The 20,731-nt window shown below is 38.6% G+C and overlaps 2 protein-coding genes across 3 annotated transcripts; both read right to left on the bottom strand.

Moving 5' to 3' along the window:
- Nucleotides 1-4,074: 4,074 nt before the first annotated feature.
- Nucleotides 4,075-10,827, bottom strand: LOC135596494 (cold-responsive protein kinase 1-like). 2 transcript variants are annotated; one of them, XM_065088541.1, is made up of 7 exons: nucleotides 10,518-10,827; nucleotides 8,263-8,400; nucleotides 8,017-8,132; nucleotides 7,727-7,937; nucleotides 7,375-7,612; nucleotides 6,947-7,097; nucleotides 4,075-4,631 (listed from the first exon to the last, which is right to left on the bottom strand). In XM_065088541.1, exons 2-7 carry the CDS (start codon nucleotides 8,330-8,332, stop codon nucleotides 4,266-4,268), a joined length of 1,152 nt encoding a protein of 383 aa, XP_064944613.1. In that variant the 5' UTR covers nucleotides 8,333-8,400; nucleotides 10,518-10,827; the 3' UTR covers nucleotides 4,075-4,265. The 2 variants fall into 2 exon arrangements, with proteins under 2 accessions (XP_064944613.1, XP_064944617.1); XM_065088545.1 differs by having other exon boundaries at nucleotides 8,017-8,123.
- Nucleotides 10,828-17,967: 7,140 nt separating this feature from the next.
- On the bottom strand, nucleotides 17,968-20,308 carry LOC103969098 (patatin-like protein 3). The gene is made up of 3 exons (XM_009382531.3): nucleotides 18,579-20,308; nucleotides 18,354-18,416; nucleotides 17,968-18,270 (listed from the first exon to the last, which is right to left on the bottom strand). Exons 1-3 carry the CDS (start codon nucleotides 19,491-19,493, stop codon nucleotides 17,989-17,991), a joined length of 1,260 nt encoding a protein of 419 aa, XP_009380806.2. The 5' UTR covers nucleotides 19,494-20,308; the 3' UTR covers nucleotides 17,968-17,988.
- Between the last annotated feature and the right edge of the window lie 423 nt (nucleotides 20,309-20,731).

Genomic DNA, 20,731 nt, shown 5'->3' with positions numbered 1-20,731 from the left:
TAAAATTTTCAATATAGCATCAGATCCAAAGTTGGCGGATAAGAGTTTGGGTAAAAAAACTACAGATTGAGTTAGAGACATTAGAAATATATTGATATAGAAATTACGATTGATTGAGTTTGACCTTTGACCAAACCGTCTTAATCCAAATCAATTTGACTTGGAACTTGTGGAATGAAGAATTTGGGGGAAGCTTCCTCTCTGGGAGGACATGATAGGTCCCCCAACAGCACCACCTCAACCAATCCACCAACTCGGAGCATTAGATCTCATGTTTGACTGCAGAAAAATAGCCTGTCTCCCTCTTCAATGAACAGTAGTATCTTTTTGCTTTTTGTGGATACCTTGTGATCCTTGTTTTGTGCATGCGTTCATGCATGGCATTCAACTCTTCTTTCTTCCCACCTCTCCTCGTTTTCCCTGATGAACATGGAGGAGATGACGGATGGAGCCTATCCATGTCGCTCTCCAGCGGAAGGAGGAGGAGGAGGAGGAGCAGCAGCAGCAGCTGATCCCCCTGCCGTGAACAGTCGCAGCGACATGTCCACCACCAAACACTGCTGCAGGCAGAACACATGCTGCAATTGCCGAGGCCCAAAAGGTTCCTCCTCCCCCAACATGCTGCGAACTTGTTCCTGCAACATCACATGAACAGGTTAAAAGGGTGCATCAACTTGTGTTTTGCCTCAAAACTGTTGTAAGTTTACTCGCAAACAGACAGAGACATTCTGGTGGTTAATGCGTTATATGTACAGTTGACTAAGCCGACGATGAGATGTGTACAAGAGATTTTCGAGCATGTTTGACTACTAGAAGAAAAGTTTTATTCTTTATAATTTATTCTCACACGATAAGTGTTTGATTGTCCCCCCTGAAACGTAAAATGTATTATTAGGAAGATAATCTTTATCATTTGGAACCTCAGTTAAATTTAATTACTAATATGAGAGTGTTACTTTTTATAATATATTCACATATAGTAGAGAGTTTGATATGTTTTTTCCCGTGCAGAATATAAGATCAAAATATCAAGCCATATAAATATTGTACAATAAAAATCTTCATCACTCGAGAGTCCAAAGCCCTTTAACAATAATTGCAGCAGCCCATAGAAAGATTTGGTTGGAGTAGCAGCTAATTAGAGGTGTCTTTTCTCTTTGGATTGGCATCAGAGATGGTTGAAGTGGCTGATTTTTTTTTTTATCCGAAAGAAAGCTGTTTCTGTATCACTTTTCTTTATCCTTAACATTTGTCAGAAAGGAGTAAACTATTAGCTCAATAAAAGTGTGATTTATCTGACAGGAAACAGTCCCAAGAACACATGTGAATGACACAGGTGAAAGCTGGATTGAAATAGCCATGGTGTCTCAAACAACATAACTATTTGGAACTGTTTCCACTCTCATTGTAATGCTGGTATGCTCCATAAAGTCTCTTAGAGAGAGAGAGAGAAAGACAGATCTGCATAACATTGATTGCTTACTTCTTTTCTCTCAGTTAAAAACTACCTTTGAAATAGCCATGGTGTCTCCAACATTGATGACTATTTGGAAGTGACATGTCACTGTCAGCGAAATCTGTTATGCTTCACAAAGCCTCTTAGAGAGAGAAACAAAGAGAATTTGATAACATTGATTGATTACTTGTTGACTAGGAATTCTTTTCTGCCTGTAAATTTTTCTCTCGGTTAAGGAACTACCATTGAAATAGTCATGGTGTCAGATGACTATTTGGAAGTCATGTGTCACGCTCAGTGAAATGCTGTTATGTTCAGAGTCTCATAGAAAGAGAAACAAAGAGAATTTCATAACATTGATTGCCCATTTATTCACTAGGAAAATATTTGTCTGTAACTTTCATCTCAGTTAAGGAACTACATTTCAAATAGTCATGGAGTCAGATGACTGCTTGGAAGTCATGTGCCAGTCAGTGAAATGTTGTTATGCTTCACAAACTCTCTTAGAGAGAGGAACAAAGAGATCTCCATAACAATGACTGTTGTGCATTAGGGACTCTTTTCTGCATGTAACTTCTCTCTTAGTCAAGGAACTACCTCTGAATAAAAGATGACTATTAGAAGTCATATGCCACTCTTACCGAAATGCTGTTATGCTTCACAAAAATCTCTTAGAGAGAGAGAGAGAGAGAGAGAGAGAGAGAGAGAGATAAAAGTGTTTATTTGGCCACTAGGAACACTTTTCTGCATGTAACTTTTCTCTCAGTCAAGGAATTACCTGCTCATGCCTCCTCCTGGTCTGGATGCAGCCTTAGCTTTCAGGACCACCTGAATCTAATGGACCACTGAGCCACTTCCAAGTCCCAATTCTGTAGATAATGAGCAAAGCAGAGAGTATGGTCTTGACAAATAATGGAGCTTCAAGAACTACTGGCACACTGAGAGCAATGGAACCAAACTGACCATGTCCTGCCCAAAATGCCAGCCTCAGAAGAGAGAGAACCAACCTGGCTTGGTTTCTGGCCAACGCACAAAGATCCAACACAAGTCATGTTAATTGGGTGGGCATAAACCCAAAAGGACTTGATAAAAGTAAAGAAAGCCAGCCTTCTGATCAACAGGCCAATTGGGCATTTTGAGAGAAAGGCACCTACCTACAATGCCCAGGGTGGCCAAAGGACAACAGCAAAAAGTACCTTTTGGTATAGAACTAGGACGGGGGTCTTGGAGAAGCTAATCAGCTGTACACCATGATGCACAGAACCACCTTAACCTCAAAAACTCAGAAGAGGAAAAATGGATGAGGGAAGAGAGAAGAAAGATGCAAGCATCACTGAAGATATGGTTGTTCATGCTCATGTAATATCCTTCTCAACCACAAAGCATTGTAGAGCTTTGCTCCACACTTTTTTGGGTTAACATGGAGCATTCTTGCAGTATGACTGTCCAACGACACCCATAATTATGAGGATAGGAATTGTCTTCCAATCATCATCTACTTTATACATTTTCTAAATCCAAAGGTTGCAGTATTTCCCCACCAATTAGTGAATTAGGCAGGATAAGGTTCTCTTATGCAGAATAAGAAGCAATTATAAACCAGTAGTAGACAATCCAAATTTCAAGTCAAAAGCTCAAGAGATTGTTGATGTGGTCCAGAGAAAAGCATCATTGAGCTATTAATAATTAGAGACGAGAAAGAAAGTAAATAATACTTCTCAAGCATAAGGCATTAGAGCATTTGACTTTGATATATAGTAAATAACTTTCAAATAACACCTATAAAATAACACCTATAAAACATTTTCTAGATCCAAAAGTTCAATATTTCACCAACAATCGAATCAGGCAAGATAAGGTTCTTTTGTGTAGAATAAGAAGCAACAGTAAATCAGTAGAAGATAATCCAGATTTCAAGTCAAAAGCTTAAGAAATAGTTGATGTGGTCCAGAGAAAGGCATCATTGAACTATCAATAGTGACACAGTGAACTCACAGAATGTAGACAGAATAACAAACCAACAATGACAAATTAATTAAAAGGACATTGTTCACCTTCATGTGATAGATCTAATCTTGATTCCCTGTTTCTCTGGGCACAGAGAGGAGTCAGATACATCATTAAGTGTAAAGGTAACTAGCAGAAGAATCATAAGAAAAAAGAGAAACAGGGAATCATGACACCTTCTTCTATAGGTCGAAAAAAGATTAATTGAAGAGGAATGGAGTTTTGTGTCTGATCCTCTCTCTCTCCTCCCAAGATACCAAGTTTTAGAAGATAATACAATGTGAGATTTCAGTGACAAAAGCATGCAATGAAGATGTACAAAGACCATCCTCCGCAACCCTTGGTTTTGTTATTCACTCAGAAGCAGATGAAAGTATGATATACATACAAAAAAGTATTTCTAGATGATGAACCACACATAAATACAGGTAATTCTTGATATCCGATTTTGAATTCTCTACTTGGAAATATGTAATCAGGAATTTTTTTATTGAATGCAAGTCCACTTGGCTCTCTTGGAAGATATAAAATTTGGACCATATCATGTGTCACTTCAACATTCTCATCAAATTATAATTAAACAAAGAAAAACATTCAGTTAGCCAAGAAAATCAATCGAACAAATGCATAAACAAAGTTCTCTTTTGACCAAAATTGATACGGATATATACAATAAACTAGAATCTATAAGATGCAAATAGAAAAACAAGCATATTTTCTTTCGAGAAAAGGAATTACAATATTCTACATGATTATGTACCTCAGAACTCTGTTAACTTATATATCCACTGATTTTTCAGTCTCACTCAGATATTGCTGTGAAGGTCATAGATGCAGATGTAGTGTTCTCTGATGACAAGGGTGAATTTTCCAGAATGGATGACATGATTAAAGATCTATTTGTTTGATCGGCCTTTTTCTTGCTACCAACTTTAAGATCCATAAAATTACTAATGATGCCAGGCTTCGTAATCTTTTCCAAGTCCACATCCTTTTCGCCAGTCAGCATCATGATGACAGTGGCCATTGAGGGCCGAAGCTTCATAGCATCTTGTGTGCATAGAAGTCCAACCTTCAAGAACCTACATGCCTCTTCAGCATCCAAGTCATCTGTCAAAGAGCTGTCTATGATATGTTTCAGATCACCATGTTCATATACTGCCCATGTCTGCAAGAAGAGAAATCCATTAGTAATACCGGGGACCATGCAGCTGTCAAGCATGTTGCCAGATGTAAAACAGCCACAAATGGCATGTATGAATTAACTCTTTATGATGGTTTGTTATAAATTATCTTCTAAACTTATGTATATCAACAAAATACTTACAACAGCTCATTTATAATGAAGATGCAAAATCATTTTAGCATGTGTAATGAATAACTGATAGCAGTAAATTAAAACACATCTCGGAACAGAGTTGATGTTAGTTCCATTATTTTCTCCATACTATGTTTAAGAAAGCAGATTTCTTTCTCAAGCCTAGATACATGATTGAATCATTATAAAACTAAAGAAAGAAAACAAAGCATTGAACTTCCCTTTCACACCATCAGTACCATCCAATCAGCTTCTGGATTCCAGGCAAAAGTTAACTGTAACTTCAAACTAAACTTATAATCACAGATGTTCCCATATTGTATATATCATTCAGATTTATCCAAATTTAGCTGTTAGTCAGAGACTCAGAATGGCCATCACTACAAGTCCATTAAACACAAACACCTCACTCCTATCTTTTTGTGCCTTGATGAAATACAGATGAGTAGATTGGAATTTTTTATTTGGTGAGTACAACTACTTGTCTATGGAGCAGGTATTTTTTAAATTCTACATTTTCCCCAGCTGAAACTTCGATCCAGATCATAATTCATTGTCAGCTTTTACAACAAAATATTGAATTTTATTCCGGGCAGCCAGTACATATTCTTCAAAATCAACTTATCAAATCCTTCAGCATGCCCCATCCAACTAACTAGAGCAATTCTATCTTTCAAAAGGCAAATTGTTGAAATTTGAATGTCTGGATTTATATGCACACACGATAAAGGGAAAGCATGTAAGAATCATTAAGCTCACTAAAAAATGCATAGGAAAATATACAGAAAGAGAAGGCAATCTACCATATCTAAATTAATGGCCCTTAACTATTGTCTTTTGGCATACCAGACGTGTCTCAAATGTAAAAGAAAGAACTATCTGCCAATGTCAAACTAATTGAACAAGGATGACAATATACTTTTATATCACAAAACCTTACAACATTAATTAGACAAGCTACCCTTGAAAAGATTGTAAGCAGCAATATGGAAATTTTTAAAAATAGAAAACAAGAAACAAAATGGGATTAAATCCGGATGTAACATCCAAAATTGTAAATGTCAAATTGACCTGAAACTCCAATCATTTTAGAGAACAGACCAAAAACAGAAAGTATGAGAAAGTACTGTGAATTCAAAAGATGCTATCTGGTAAGGTCATAAATCAAGATGAAGTTGATGAAGTATTTTAATCTTCAACAGAACATCTCAACCTACTATAGACAAAAAATCAATGGTTTCCAACTCATATATCTCTCATTAGGATAGGCTTTGTGATACATTTGGGGAGAGAAAGTTGGTTATATTAAGTTTATGAAGTTCCAACATAAAGGCCACAAATCAAGATAGAAGTTGATTAAGTATTTTAATCTTTAGTGGAACATTTCAACCTACTAGAAACATACAATCAGTGGGTTCCAATTCATACTCATTTTCACAATATGACTTTGTGATGCCATTTGAGGTGAGAAATTTGGTTTTCTTAAGTTTATGAAACTCCGGCATGCCATTGAAGATGACAGTAGTCATATACACTACATCATCTGCATTACTCTTCCTTTTAAAACGAAACATGGTTTCTCGATTATTTTTAGTCTCACATGAAGTTAACACTATTCAATGTTTATTGCTTGAATATTCATAATAGCATTAGATAAAGAAAAAGGAACTTGGAATATATTTGTTTCTGAGCACAGCTTTTTCTCCTGACGTGTGAATTTAAGTCAACAGCCTTCTTTACAGTTGATTTTACCTATCAATTTTAGCATTGAACAACAGCAAAACCCATTTGAGGATTGGAGGGGAAGGGAACAGTAATTTTACACAATAAGCATCTTTGTTAATTTAAAGTTTGAACTTAATTTTGTGCAGACTCTACAGAGATGCTTAAATTTATCATACAATTAATCAAACAACTAGGTAGAAGTCTACGATTATCACCAAGATTGAAATATCTTCATGAAAATTATGTGCAATGTATATTAAATGTTTTCGACCTTGTTTGCAACTCACTGCATGCTAGGCCATGACAAAAAAATTGATGCAATGAAAAAAAACAGTTTCAGGCTTTCAGCAACAAATGATGTTACATATACAATAAAAAAAACTTACAATTTATGTCATATAATCATCAGTTAATTTATATTTAATGTACAATTTCCTTACCCGTTCGAGAAGAAATCGATCTTCAAAAGGTAACCTTGTGTTGGTGTTACATCTGCCAGTAACTATTTCTAGCAGAAGAACACCATAACTGTAAACATCAGACTTCTTGGTCACTTGTCCACGAGTTGCATACTCAGGTGCCAAATAACCTCTGCAGAGGACAAAAGTTAAGACTTGAAAAAGAAAAAAATGTATACATATAAGTACACAAGCAATATGACATGGACATTGTTGTTTCAGGCCTTTTATTGTTATGTAGCCAACTATTGTAGATCCCATGCTGCAGGGTCAAAGTCCAGTTACAAGTTCTCGATTTGGGATATCATGAATTGCACTCAACAGTGATAAACCACATGAAAAATAGTTTGCATTTGTATTTTCAGATAAGAATTAGATCGTGTGAAGTTAAAAGAGGCAAGAAGACCCACAATGTCCCAGCAACACGGGTGGAGACATGAGTCACATTTGATGGCAGAAGTTTAGCTAAACCAAAATCAGAAATTTTGGGTGTGAGGTCCTTGTCAAGAAGAATATTGCTTGCTTTAATATCCCTATGAAGCACATGTGGATGGACCTCTTCGTGGAGAAATGCAAGTCCACGAGCAACACCAATACAAATTTTGACTCGTGCCCTCCAGTTGAACTGAATGTTACCACGGTTGGAACCTGAAAGATGACAAGAACCAGCACATCTTGATGCATTCAAAACAACATGGGATATGACCACCCTCAAGTGTACACAAAATTCAAATTTTGTAGTATAAACAGGGATTATGTTACCAAGAAGGGTCTGTGAAATGCTGTTATTCTCAAGATAGTTGTAAACAAGTATTCTGTGAGGTTCTTCAGCACAGCAACCATACAGCTTGACAAGATTTTCATGGATGATACCAGAGATCACTTTAATTTCAGTCAGAAATTCCCCCACTCCTTGTTTCGACTCAGAGGATAGCACCTTTATAGCAACAACTGTTCCATCTTTAAGAATTCCCTACATCAATGATCCGATTTAGTGAGGATTGTTTATAAAATTAATAGCATTAATCCACTTTAAAGTATAAAAAAGTTACCCTGTATACAGAACCAAAACCTCCCTCTCCAACTTTATTAGCAGCGCTAAAATCATCAGTGGCAATTTTCAATTCCTTGTAAGTGTAGATATTTACACCTTCAATTCCTGGAATATCTAGATAAAATATATAGCTTAACCGAAAGGTGGAGTAGAATTTTGCAATAGAAGAGGCAAATAGATATTCAATAAAAGGCAAATAAACATTAAGTTAAATCACATTTAATCCACCAAACACCATGTCTACCTTCATTGAGTTGATCATGATGCTGACATGAAGTTCTTTTCCTTCTGAACATGCAAGAGCAACAAGTCATCCTGGAAAAACCAACTACTAGATCTTCCTGTGTCTGTTGAATGTTGGATTATATGAATGAAAAGTTTCCTGCAAAAGTAGATACGAGTGAGGAAGAATTTTGCATGTTTTGATTGATTGATCGTCACACACCAATTAACTGATTCAAGCTTTTGCATCTTGCCAGTGTGGTGACAATCAAAAGTCAAAACATCAACTTCCAACAAAAACAATATAATTCACTTGTCGAGACTTGTCTTGATTTTAGGTATTCAAATACTGGTATTGCAGTCTCAGTGTGCTCAAAGTAGTCTCATTTAGCTACCTCAAGAAGCTGCACCTCACCTATCCAAATGAACAAGATCAATAACCACGACACCAAGCAAACAATCTAACATGATCCAACCAACCATCACCAGACTATACGCTCAAGCAAAATTGCACTTCAAGATCACATCAAAGGCCAGTACTTATTGAATATCTCACTTGGAATAGTTCTCGTTGAAAATGTGCACTCACTTTGAAGCAATAATTAGTTTAACTATATGCAACAGCTACGCATATGCTTTTATTCACTTACCAGAAACAAGATCCTCTGAACCAAAAGAAATGATGACTGAATTTTGATACCAACAAGCTTATTCATCAACATGTTCCAGACTAACAATCAGCTTTACCAAATCTTCCCCAATCAATGCTATATCTTCACTACATGCAATGCCAAGATTTCTCCACAACTTTCATCCACATGAACAGAAATGTTTCCCTCTGGCACAAGTTATCTAGCTAAATTAGTCTTAAAGACCTTCACTGAATCTCACTGCAAATGCTCATGCCATCTTAGTTAGTTCACTGTTTTGACCTCAAGTATTTGTTACCATCTTTTCTTATTAACCAAAAGATAGGTTCTGAGTTACTTAGGATTAGAGATCTAACTTGTTACATGCACATACAACTCTGTCCGAAACTTGCTAAAGGAGACAAAAGAAGTGTAGAACAATTAGAGAAGACAAAAAAGGGAGTTCTGTCTTTGGGCCCAGGACCAATTTAAAGAGAGATGGAGAAGAGAAAGTTTTACATAAAGAAGAAAAAAGGGATTACTCATAATTTATCTCCGCTTTCCAGTTCTCTTCACTTCATTTGGGCAGAGATTCATTCAATCAAATGGTTCCAATCAATTTGATGATTCTGAAGTTCTCAATTACTTTTGTCGAAGAAAATGGGCTTTTCCATATTATGGTAGGTAATATACCTTGATATAGTTGATCAATTATCAAAAGGATCATCCCTACTTAATGAAAAATATTTTTAGAAACAAAAATAGTTCTCTTTCCTTGCTTTTCTTGAACTTTTTTCTTTTTATGATTTTAATATGTGATATTGTGTATTCCTTTTTCTTGAACTTTTTTCCTTGCTAATCCTAAGATACTTATTTTGGTTTTGTTTTTATCTGCAAGCATCTGACACAAGACTTAATTGACCCTCCTCTTCATTTTATTTTATTGGTTGAATTTTTTCATAAATGAGGGATAGCTTGTATAAAAATAAAAAAAAAAGGCAACACGACAGCTGATTGCTTCCATTGCACCCCTCAGTTAACCAAACCTAAGACTTCAACTCCCTCACTTTCTTTCTTTATTATTCTTTTCATTCTTTTTTTCTCTTCCTCTTGGATCTCCCAATATAGAAAAAGGCTACATTAATTACATTAAAGAAAAGTCAACATAAACAAATAAAAAATTACCAAGAGTTACTTGAAAAGTACATAGAAGGTAAAAGTTTAGATTTTCAAGCAATCAACAAAACGAGGCAAAACTTAATCGTCATCATCGTATAAAATGTCCATACACCTCTATCAAGTACTTCTCCAAACCTTTGATCAGCAACTACTTGAACAAGACGGATATCTACAATACTGAATTGTCACAATAATCTAATTCAATGCTCTCTTATGCAAAAAAAAAAACTAATTCTTCACCTTTTTGGCAAAAGCAGTCATATAAAATTACCAGAGTTCAGACAACAGGGAAACAAATTGAAATCAATATGAGAAAGAAAAAACTCCAGATCTGTTGTATCCATCTGAACACAACTCGGAGATGACAAAGAACAATCTTTGCCCCAAAAACCCAACGTTTCTTGGCAGGAAAAATGACGAAAAGGACGAGACTTTGAACCAGAACAAGAAACCCAGATGCGGAAGTCACCTTCGAAAGTTCGACCAGTCGAATCTATCACCTAAGCTCCTCCGCGAACTCCCGCACCCACTTTTCCGACCCGCCACGATCCCGAAACTAGTAACGCAAAGAGGAGGAACGGATCAGGCAACACCAATTCGGTTCTCCAAGGGATCCACGGGATATGGCTAGCGGAGGCTTCCGGCGTCCGTATGCGGGGCTGGGGTGGATGCACGCGGCGGAAGCAGGCAGAGGAGGAGGAGTAGGAGGTGCCGTCGAACGAGGAGACTTAAAGAAGGAGCGAGTGGAGATCAGAGGAGCACCCGACGGTTTTTCAACATTTTCAATATATATATATATATATATATATATATATATATATATATATATATATATATATATATATATATATATATATATATATATATATATATATATATATATATATATATATATCCCTCAGAATACTGAAATCCCATATGTATGTATATTAATCGCTATTCATCATGATTGGAAGTAGGTATTTTAAATTAGAAAATACATTAAAGTTTTAATTGTTCTAAAACGTTTTTATACTATGTAAAGGGCATTTGAGATAATGTATTAAAGGTGATTTGAAATGGGAGATGAACCATTATAAAAATCAATCATTTGGGAGGAATCAATACGTAAATTAATTATTGGTTGCCCGCTGCTGAAATTTGACCAAGCTTGAAACGCTGAAACTTTGGCTCCAAACCGGGTTCAAATTCAACCGAACCAGGCTGATGAATCGAATCAATCGTCTCGCTGTCGGCTATATTTGACTATACTATATCTGACTTCAAGAAAAAGCTAACCACAAAGTGCAAGTTGGATTTTTCTCTTTTTTTTCTTTTTCAAGAATAAAAACATGATTATTAGTTTATCTTTAATTAAAATTAATATCTAACCTGAATAAAATTGATCATTCGTGATTAGTTGTATAAGATTTGTTCAAAGATGATTAGAAAAATTTTTCTATGACTTGAGTAATGGGATCTATGTATAAATGCTAGTTCATCGAGAATACGCAAGAAAAATATTTCGAATTGTTGGTTCATCGTCAGAGATGACTCGCGTGGAGTTTCTCGACCCTTTGGGTTAGGTTTAGTTCTATTTCTCGATGGAACCTTTCATATTTTTAAATATGAAAAAAGTCAAATAAGGGGAGTTAAGTTTAGTTTTTTTATCATTCCGGCATCTAGTTATTTTATTCGTGATTCGTCATGTCAAAATAGCTATTTTATTTGTTCAAAGATGATTAGAAAGAATTTTTTTTTGTGACTTAAGTAATGGGACTCTCTCATCTCATATTATTCATCTCAAATATTATCTAACTTAGCTATCAGCAAAATCGAGCTTAGCTGTTAAAAAAAATCAAACATCAGTTTTTGCTACACGAGGAAGGTTTGTGAGTCATCTATTTCTCATCCAAAAGTCTGGTGCTCTACCTTGCTCCCCTCTTGTCAACTCGAGTCACTTTCACTTTTCCGCATGGCTGATCCATAAGAAGACTAATCATTTTAATCAAATTCTAAATATTATTATTTTCTTATCATATAATTGACTTGTGAGATTGATGGCTTTTATATTATTATTGAGACAAAATATGGACTTACATATTTAAGTCAAATAATTTTTTAATGATAATAAAAGAAATATTAATAATGTTGACACTTTAAAATGCTATTTACTTTGACTTCCTGTGGTACTATGGAACCACAATAAAATTATAATATAAAACTATTGGTGAAGATAATAGTTTTGCCATTTACTTTGACTTCCTTTGGTACTATGGAACCACAATAAAATTACAATATAAAAGAGTCACGACATGCACATTAGTTGTTCTAATCTTGTCCATATATATTATCTTCACTAAAGAATTGAAATATGTCACCTCATTTTAATCAAAGAGAAAATAAGTGCCAAAAGACTATCGGTGATTGGTGATATTTATCTCCCTCGTGGGATGGAATATAATGTGATTAATTAATGTGTACACATGCGTCTAAAATTCTCTTATGTATTTATGATCCATACCACTCTATGGCATTCCTTCTTCCTACAAATCAAAAGGCATAGTTTCGATCTACTACTTATCCTCATGGATTTTATTCATTAAACATCCTAAATTATTGAATTATTATTAAAGGCTCATTTCAGATATAGTTTTAAAACCTATAAAATGATAGAAGATACAAGATAAAAGATAGAAGTTATATTTTTCAGTTGTGGAAATCTTATCTTCTATCATACCCTTGCAAGATGATACTCCTGTCAAAATACCAATCTTAGACCAATGCAATGAAAATAGTTTACGGATGAGAGGCTTCGTGAGTTAGTTTGTTAGTTGATCAGTCATATGTATGTGAGAAACATGCAGTTAATGTCGGATAACTTGATCTCGCACGAAGTGGAAGTCGATAGCAATATATTTTATGTGAGAGTGGAACACTGAATTGGCGTATAGGTAGGTAGCTTCGACATTATCATAATATATTTTAGAAGTAAGAGAGGAGTCAATGTTGAGTTCCTTAAGTAGATTTATGATCAAATTAAGTTCTTCAGCTTCAGTTATAGACCGTGCGACTGTCTTTTGCTTCTTAGAACTCTAACTGATTGGATTAGCTCCAAGGAAGACAATATACCTCGATTTGAATGTTCTATCATCAAAGTTTCCTGCTCAATCAGCATCAGCAAAAGCATGGAGATGAAGTTGAGAGTGTTTACGAAGAAAGAGACCATGATTGAGGGTTCCTTTAAGAGATCACAGGATTCGTTTGACTGCAAACCAGTGCGTAGTAGATGGTCGCTGCATAAATTATGACAATTTATTGACCACAAAGAAGATGTCTGGATGGGTGAGAGCTAAGTACTGTAAGGAGTCAACTACTTGTCGGTATTGAGTAGGTTCCATAGTAGAACTTGCATCATATAATTTAAGGATTCACTAGTAGAGAGGAGAGTTGTAACCTCTTTTGTATCTTACATGTTTGTCTTTGATAATAAATCTTGCATTTATTTTCTTTGTAACAGGAAGAGACCTGAAGATGTATATGTTACTTCCACTCCTAAAAAGTAGCTCAAGGTTCCTATATCTTCAAGGAAAAATCAATCTATCAATTGCTTAATGAATGCCTAGATCTCTATAGGATTATTGTCCATGACAATAATATTATCCACATACATTAAAAGATATATTGTGCTTTCATGTTGTTACCGTAGAAATAACGAGGTATTTGGAGTTGATAAAGTTAATTGAAGTAAAAAATAAACTAAGTTCGGTGTACTAGGCTCTTAAGCTTAATGAAATCCATAAATAGCTTTTTATAGTTTGCAAACATGCTTTAGATATTGAGGATGGATGAAACCAGGAGATTACTACATAAAAACATCTTCAGTTAGAGTCCTTTATAAAAAAGCATTGTTAGCATCCAATTATCCTAATTGCCAGTCTCTAGTGGTGACAAAACTCAAGATAAGTCGGATTATTGTAAGTTTAACAATGGGACTGAATGCCTTAGTGAAATCAACACCAGGTCATTGATGAAACCCTTTGGCAACTAGACGTACTTTATATTTGGCAACTGATCTATATGGGTTCCGCTTAATTTCAAAAACCACTTACACCTGATGATGTTTTATGTGTGATGAAAGGGTACAAGGTTCCATGTTAAGTTATGAAGGAGGGCATCATATTCTTCACATATTGCTTTACGCTAGTGTGAAGATTTTTGGGCTTGAGTGAACGTGGTGGGTTCAATGGTCTTAAGTGAGGATTCTATAATAGTATGTAGATCAAGGACTTGACGTGATTTGAAAATACTTGGAGCGTGTTGTCATTGGATGTCTAGAGGCTATGGGATTGTGAGGTTGTGTGGTTAGTATAGGCGATGGAGAGTCATTGACACGGGCTAGGTTAGGCTGAGGTACTTCAGTGTCACTAGGTCTAGAAGGAGGTAAAGACAATAGTTGTGTTTTTAAATGTATTGTCTCATCAATGGGGGAAACTTGAGAAGAAGGGAATGGAGTTGTAATGGAGGAAATGGGCAATTACTGAATTGGAGTAGCTATAGAGTATAGATCTTGAGGAGAGGAACTAGACAGTGTCATGGGAGGCTCGTCTGACAGGATCGAAGGTATACTCCAGTGACAAATGTTTGTCAAAGTGGTTTGTATGGCAAGAGAGGATAATGCAGAGGCTTGCGAGAAGCAGCGTAGGTGTTCAGTGGCAAATTAGGAGTTCGACGGTAAGATACAACGGTAGAAAGATGTGGCTACAACGAGTGGACAATGTAGAAACACTTCAAATCAATGTCATCGGAGGTCAAGGGCAAGTGCTTCCTGTAGCTTCATGATGCCCTGGACATGCTTCGCTCCAACAAGAACGAGCTACGGCCATCCAAGCTCGTGATAAGTCTTAAAGGAGAGTAGATATTGCTAAGGCAAGAATGGCTCTGATACCATGATAGAAGATAGAAGATAAAAATTATATTTTTCAATAATATGTTTTTGCTATTTATAGAGGCTAAGAGAAAGAATTTGCCTCTGAGATTTTTTGGTGTAGTTCGAAAAGTTTTATCTGCTATTATACCATTAAATTTTACTGATCTTACTTAGTTCATTGTTTGACAAAGAATTTTTTTTTTTTGCGACTTCTGTTCGGTCCAATAAGACCAATACATAAATAGAAAAGGTTGGTTTCTTTTTTTTTCCTTTTATCATCTCAATGATTCATCATTCGTCCAAATAAGTAGCATTCCAGTTTTGTCTCACTGCTCAAGGGAAGTAGCTGTGGGGTCTGTCAAATAGTGCAATGTATGTACATCTGAGTGTGCAAAGGTCACAAGTTAGGAAGAAGATGAACATAAATTATGATAATTATATCACATACAATTTTCATTTGGACAGTGACACACACATGTATATTGTGACAACACCAATAGTGACTTATCTAATAACATATATATTGTGACATGTCCGATAGTTCTTCCTTTTGGATATCCAGAGGAGCATTTCATCTTGGTGTACATTTGTGTGAGTGAAGGCATCAGCCAGCCATGCCCACAGAAGCAAGCGCAGGTGATGATTGCATGTGATTATTCTTTTAATTTTTAGAGAGTTATAGTATAATAGTATAATTATGGTTCGAGTTATGAAAATAATCTCTCTCTAAAATTATGTTTCCCACGTCATCTTAAAACAACGAGCCTTTAGATTCCTTTAATTTATTGTTTTTAATTTGTATTGGCATAATTAATCGAAATCTATATCTCTTATTTTACCCAACCCAATGTGAGGTTTTTTTTTTTTTCTTTTTTTTCTTTTCAGATAAATATGGGAGGAGGAAGAACTTGCCGTTAGGGAGTCCAAGAAAGGGAATTCCTCCCGAGAAAACTTGTTTTTATGATGTTTGAAGTAGCCAAATAATAAGAGAAAATACTGTGAATCTGGACAATTATGAAAAACTACCTAAGTTTATTTTTTGTATTTGCAATAGATGTATTTTCCCATAAGTTTAGATGATTGTGTTTGTATCAGATTGATTGTATTTTGTTTTAATGATAGATTATTAACAAATTAACACGCTGTGCTGTGCTGTGCTGTCCTCAGAGGCCAACTTACAGGACGGAGTTGTGTCACGGCACGCTTCACATGCATGCACACGTGCTGTGGAATGCTCGCCTTGGCAAAAATGTTGTGTTACTGTGTTTGTAGAGTTCGCACGTACGACAACGACTCCGTCCTGAGTTTGCTGGAGGGTCTTCCGCACGTGCGGAACCCATTCGCACGTCACTTTCACCTCGTTAATTATCTTCACATTAGTTTTTAAAATTAATTTGACAAGATTAATATGACACGTGGACAATTATCGGTACATTAACTCCCCTTAGTAGACATATTATGACACGTGGGCTGTATCTACTAGGCTAACAATTTGTTATCAATCAATCAAAGGATCCATTCGGTATCATGTAGTGTTGACAGTAAAAACTAACTCGATAAACTGTTGCTTCGTATTTCTTAGATTTGATACACAATTTAATGGCCATATTGATATTGGGATGGTGTGCATATACATGATTTAATGATCATAATGACCATATCTCTTAAATTGATAAGTATTTTCAATATTAATCTTAATCTCAACTCTGACGCATATACATTATAAAATATTTTAAGTATCATTTCAAGACACTGATTAATTATCATTTTTTAATTCGATATTTGATCGAACTTTTAAATCTATACTAATTTAAATATTAAATGGACTTTGTCGATACATTGCAACAAAATTATATAAGGTCTAGACTTCACCATCCAAACTTTTGATACCTTAACTTGAGATGAACTTACGAGGGAACCTTAGCCACTACATGCGATAATTTATATTTTGTCATGACATATTAAATATTATTTAAATATATTGATAAATTCTAAAAATACAAGTTTTGTTTTGGAAACAACAAATGGTAATCCCACTCAACGTAGAGTCTTCTGTCTAAATATATTTCAGACTCCAATTAAACAGGGTGAGATATAGTGTATAATAATAGCACATTAGTCTCTGGTATACCAATTTGCTACTCACAAAAGAATGATAATTTTCGTATATTCCCTTTCATATAATCATAATATTATAGATACCTGAAAAATTTTGGATAATCTTATACATGTATGAATTAACAATGTATGGATTATATGAAATTACATATTGATAAGGCATATTTTGGTATCACCCCTACGGTAACAATCAGCCGTCATGTCAGTGCCAATGTGGAGCCTCAGGACTAATATAATATATTATGTCGACATGACATCTCGAACTTGAATAGGACAGGTGCTCGTTCTTACACTATCCGAGGTCGTACGAGATGACATCGCATAGCATAAAGCTGTTTCCGAAAGCTTGAAACGGCGTCACGTTGTGCGAATCCATGCAGGTCGGTCGACACTCTCATAGAAGATACAAGTCAGTCGCTTAAGAAGTCGGTCACCATTAAAAGATCACGTATGACTGACCTTTATTCGCAGGTATAAAAGCCGACCCCTTGATCAGCGTATGGGGGAGGACTTCGAGTATTCAACTCCCTCTTACTTCACACAACACTAACTTAATATTTGATCGAGTCAGAAATCCTCCTCCCAACCTCGATCTACGTGCAGGAGCTTAACGACGAAGAAACAAGCCAATGCTAAAGGAGAAAACCACACTCAGGAGACGAGTCTTAAACTCAACTCGACCCGACGCTCGCTCCTACTATCAAGTATCCACATGCATAACCTTATACATCCAGAATTTGAAGCCGTGCTGACATCTCGATCATAGCATAAAGATCACTGACACATATTTTTATGGGTCATATGAAATTATAATAAACTAAAAAAAATCACGACCATAATTACATTCTAAAAAATTGAAAGAAAAGGTTTTCTCTTACGGAAGTATTATAAATTTTCTATTTAGTTTTCCTATTTAATTTCTGAGTTCTTGAACAGGGAGAAGGATTGCAGGCCATGTTGTCGACTCTGAGGAGCACGGAGAGGGCGGCGTCGAGGGCTTGATCGCCACCGTCGGGGCGTCGCCGCGCTTCCGCCGCCGGTCGTGCTCCCTGATCAGCTCCGCCGCGAAGAGGTCCAGCTTCTCCCCGTTGGTCCGCTCCGACAGCTTCCTGCCCCGGAACAGCGCCGAGTCCACGCCCCTGTCCGCCAGCGCCGCCTCCGCCGCCGCTGTCGTCACCGGCACCGCCACGTGTCCCTGCGAAACCCACCGCAGGGAACGCCAAAGTTAGCGCCCCCTGATAGGGGTGTTTAGATAAATCTGAGTTCCGTACTCCATACCTGGATCCGTACGTAGTTCGTCGCCCGGTTCTCCCCAAACGCCATCGCCACCGCTTGATCGACCTGCCATGAACAGGAGAATAGTTTAATGATTACAGCAAATAACCGAAGTGCCCAACACTACACTGTCACAAGCGACCTTTGCGAAGGATAGTTTAGTCTTTATGCGATGCTGTGCCTTAATGCGACTAAGAAATAACGCTGGATTAAGTGGCGAGTCCTTACGACGTCGGCCTGCGCACTGCCTGCGATCCTCGCGAGTTCCACCGCCGACGTCGGCCTGCGCACTGCCTTCCTGGGTGAGGCCGCGGAATCCGCGCCGCCGAGTGAAACCACGAGGAGGTCCTCCACCCCGGCGGCGGCGGGGAACTCCTGACGGTTGTTGAGCACGTGGGTGATGGCGACTGCCGTGGGATTCCACATCGCCAGCCCGCCACCGACCGCCCGGATCCGCGTCCGCCCGTCCACCGAGTGCATGTCCACCGGCGCCGCCCCGGCCAACGAGTCCGCGCACGTGGCGGCGCACACCTCCCCCATCCGGAAGTCGTAGCCGTCCGCCTCCACGGCGTCTGCCCGCGAGAACACGAAGGGTGCCGCCGTCGCCAGGTCAAAGCACGGGATGAGCACCGGCTTGAGGGTGTCCCGCAACGTTGCGTCCCCAAACACACGCCGGAACAATCCGCCCGACCGGCCGAGGATGCCACGCAGGATGCCCTTCCGCTGGGCCCCGGAGGAGAGGCGGTGGCGGTGCTTGGTGAGGAGGCGGAGGGCCTCGGCGGCTGAGAAGAGTGGCCGACCGTCGGGGCCGCGGGTGAAGAGGAGGGCCGAGAGGACGCCCCCAGCGCCGGATCCGGCAGCGAGGTCGAAGAAGTCGGCGACGCGGGCGGCGGGGTCGCCGCACTGCTTGCGGAGGGAGGCCTCGAGGCGGACGAGTGCGGCGCCGGCGAGGGCACCGTCGGCCGCGTCGATGGAGAGGACGCGAACCCTGCCGGCTGCCGCGATGGTGGCGGGAGTTGAGGGGAGGAAGAGCTTGGGCTCGTCGTATCCGAAGAGGAACTTGCTCTCCAGTATCGAGAAGATCTCGTGGCTCAGCTTGTCCACGTCCAAGCTCGGCTCCATCCAAGCCGCCGACGACGACATCTTTCTGTGTACTACACCGGAAAAATATAACCACCAACCACTTTTTTTCCACCCAGGTCCTGTCAACGGCGAGCCGATTAAGCCGACCTGGACGGGTAGACGACCATCGCATTGACGAGTAGGTCGCGGTCCCTTTATAGGCGGGAGGCGGACCGGCACACGCTAGCATTACTAGCGCAGCTTACCGAGGTCGCGTTGGTCCCGGCGATCAATCGGCACGGCGGGACCTCTCGATTCATGCTTATCAAAGGATGGACGGCTGGCGTCAGAGACAGACGGCACGCGGTATTCTCGGCGAGGAGCGAGGGGGGAAGAACAAAAGGTCGCCACGTGTGCGAATCAGGGAGCGCCGGAGTGCGTTCACGGCCACGCCGACGGACGGTTCTGATGCGGTGGGCCCGGCCCACAGATGTTGTCGCAGCGACGTGGGACGCGGCCGAGTCGCACGTGGTTGGCGCGACGAGTCGGGACACGTGGGCCACGCGCACCGGTCGGAACTCACCAACGAGACGAGCACGGCACTCCGTAGCATGGCTTCTCCACCGTGTTATTTAGCATGACTCGAGAAGATTATAATGGAATCCCCCTCTACTAATGTTTCTGATTCATGTGATGATGATTCACATATATATTTATTTGATTTATCGAATCCCCCCACACCTCTTTATGATTGTATTCTGCGTGTGAGTCTTGTGTCAGATAAGTGCAAGCGGAAGGTCGTCTTCCTCCTCGTCCAGGGTTTGAGGTCATCCGTACTGGCCATGGAAGAACAAAAAGCCACTGCTTGCTACGTCAAGCCGAACCACTTGCAGCCTCCGGACCTGTTTACCTGCAGATGACAACACCTCCGCCGATTTTATATCATGGCGAGTTGCTCCTCAGCTCCACGGGGATGCAGAAACAGGCTGTACTGTAGCAGACCAAAAGATAAACTCTGATGACTTGTGAGCTTGAATCTTCACAGGACCTTCAAGCTTCAGGTTTTTCTTGTTCGTACAATACACCCAAACATGTTTAAATCATTCTCCACCGTAAGGTGATGATGTATTATTGGTCATTAATAGGGAAAGAGCTACAGAAACTAACAGTCTAAGGATGAGAATGATTTGTTTATTTCTGATGCACATCGATTTTTGTGACCTGTGATTCATGTGGGGTATGATATCACGTGGTCATGCTTCTACATGCTTGGAATGAGCCAAATGGTGGATCATAGATATCACTGGCAGGCAAGGATT

This window comes from Musa acuminata, chromosome BXJ1-2 (assembly GCF_036884655.1).
Source record: "Musa acuminata AAA Group cultivar baxijiao chromosome BXJ1-2, Cavendish_Baxijiao_AAA, whole genome shotgun sequence".
Taxonomy (NCBI): domain Eukaryota; kingdom Viridiplantae; phylum Streptophyta; class Magnoliopsida; order Zingiberales; family Musaceae; genus Musa; species Musa acuminata.
Note: the sequence above shows the minus strand (reverse complement) of the source record. Positions and strands in the feature narration are given on the sequence as shown.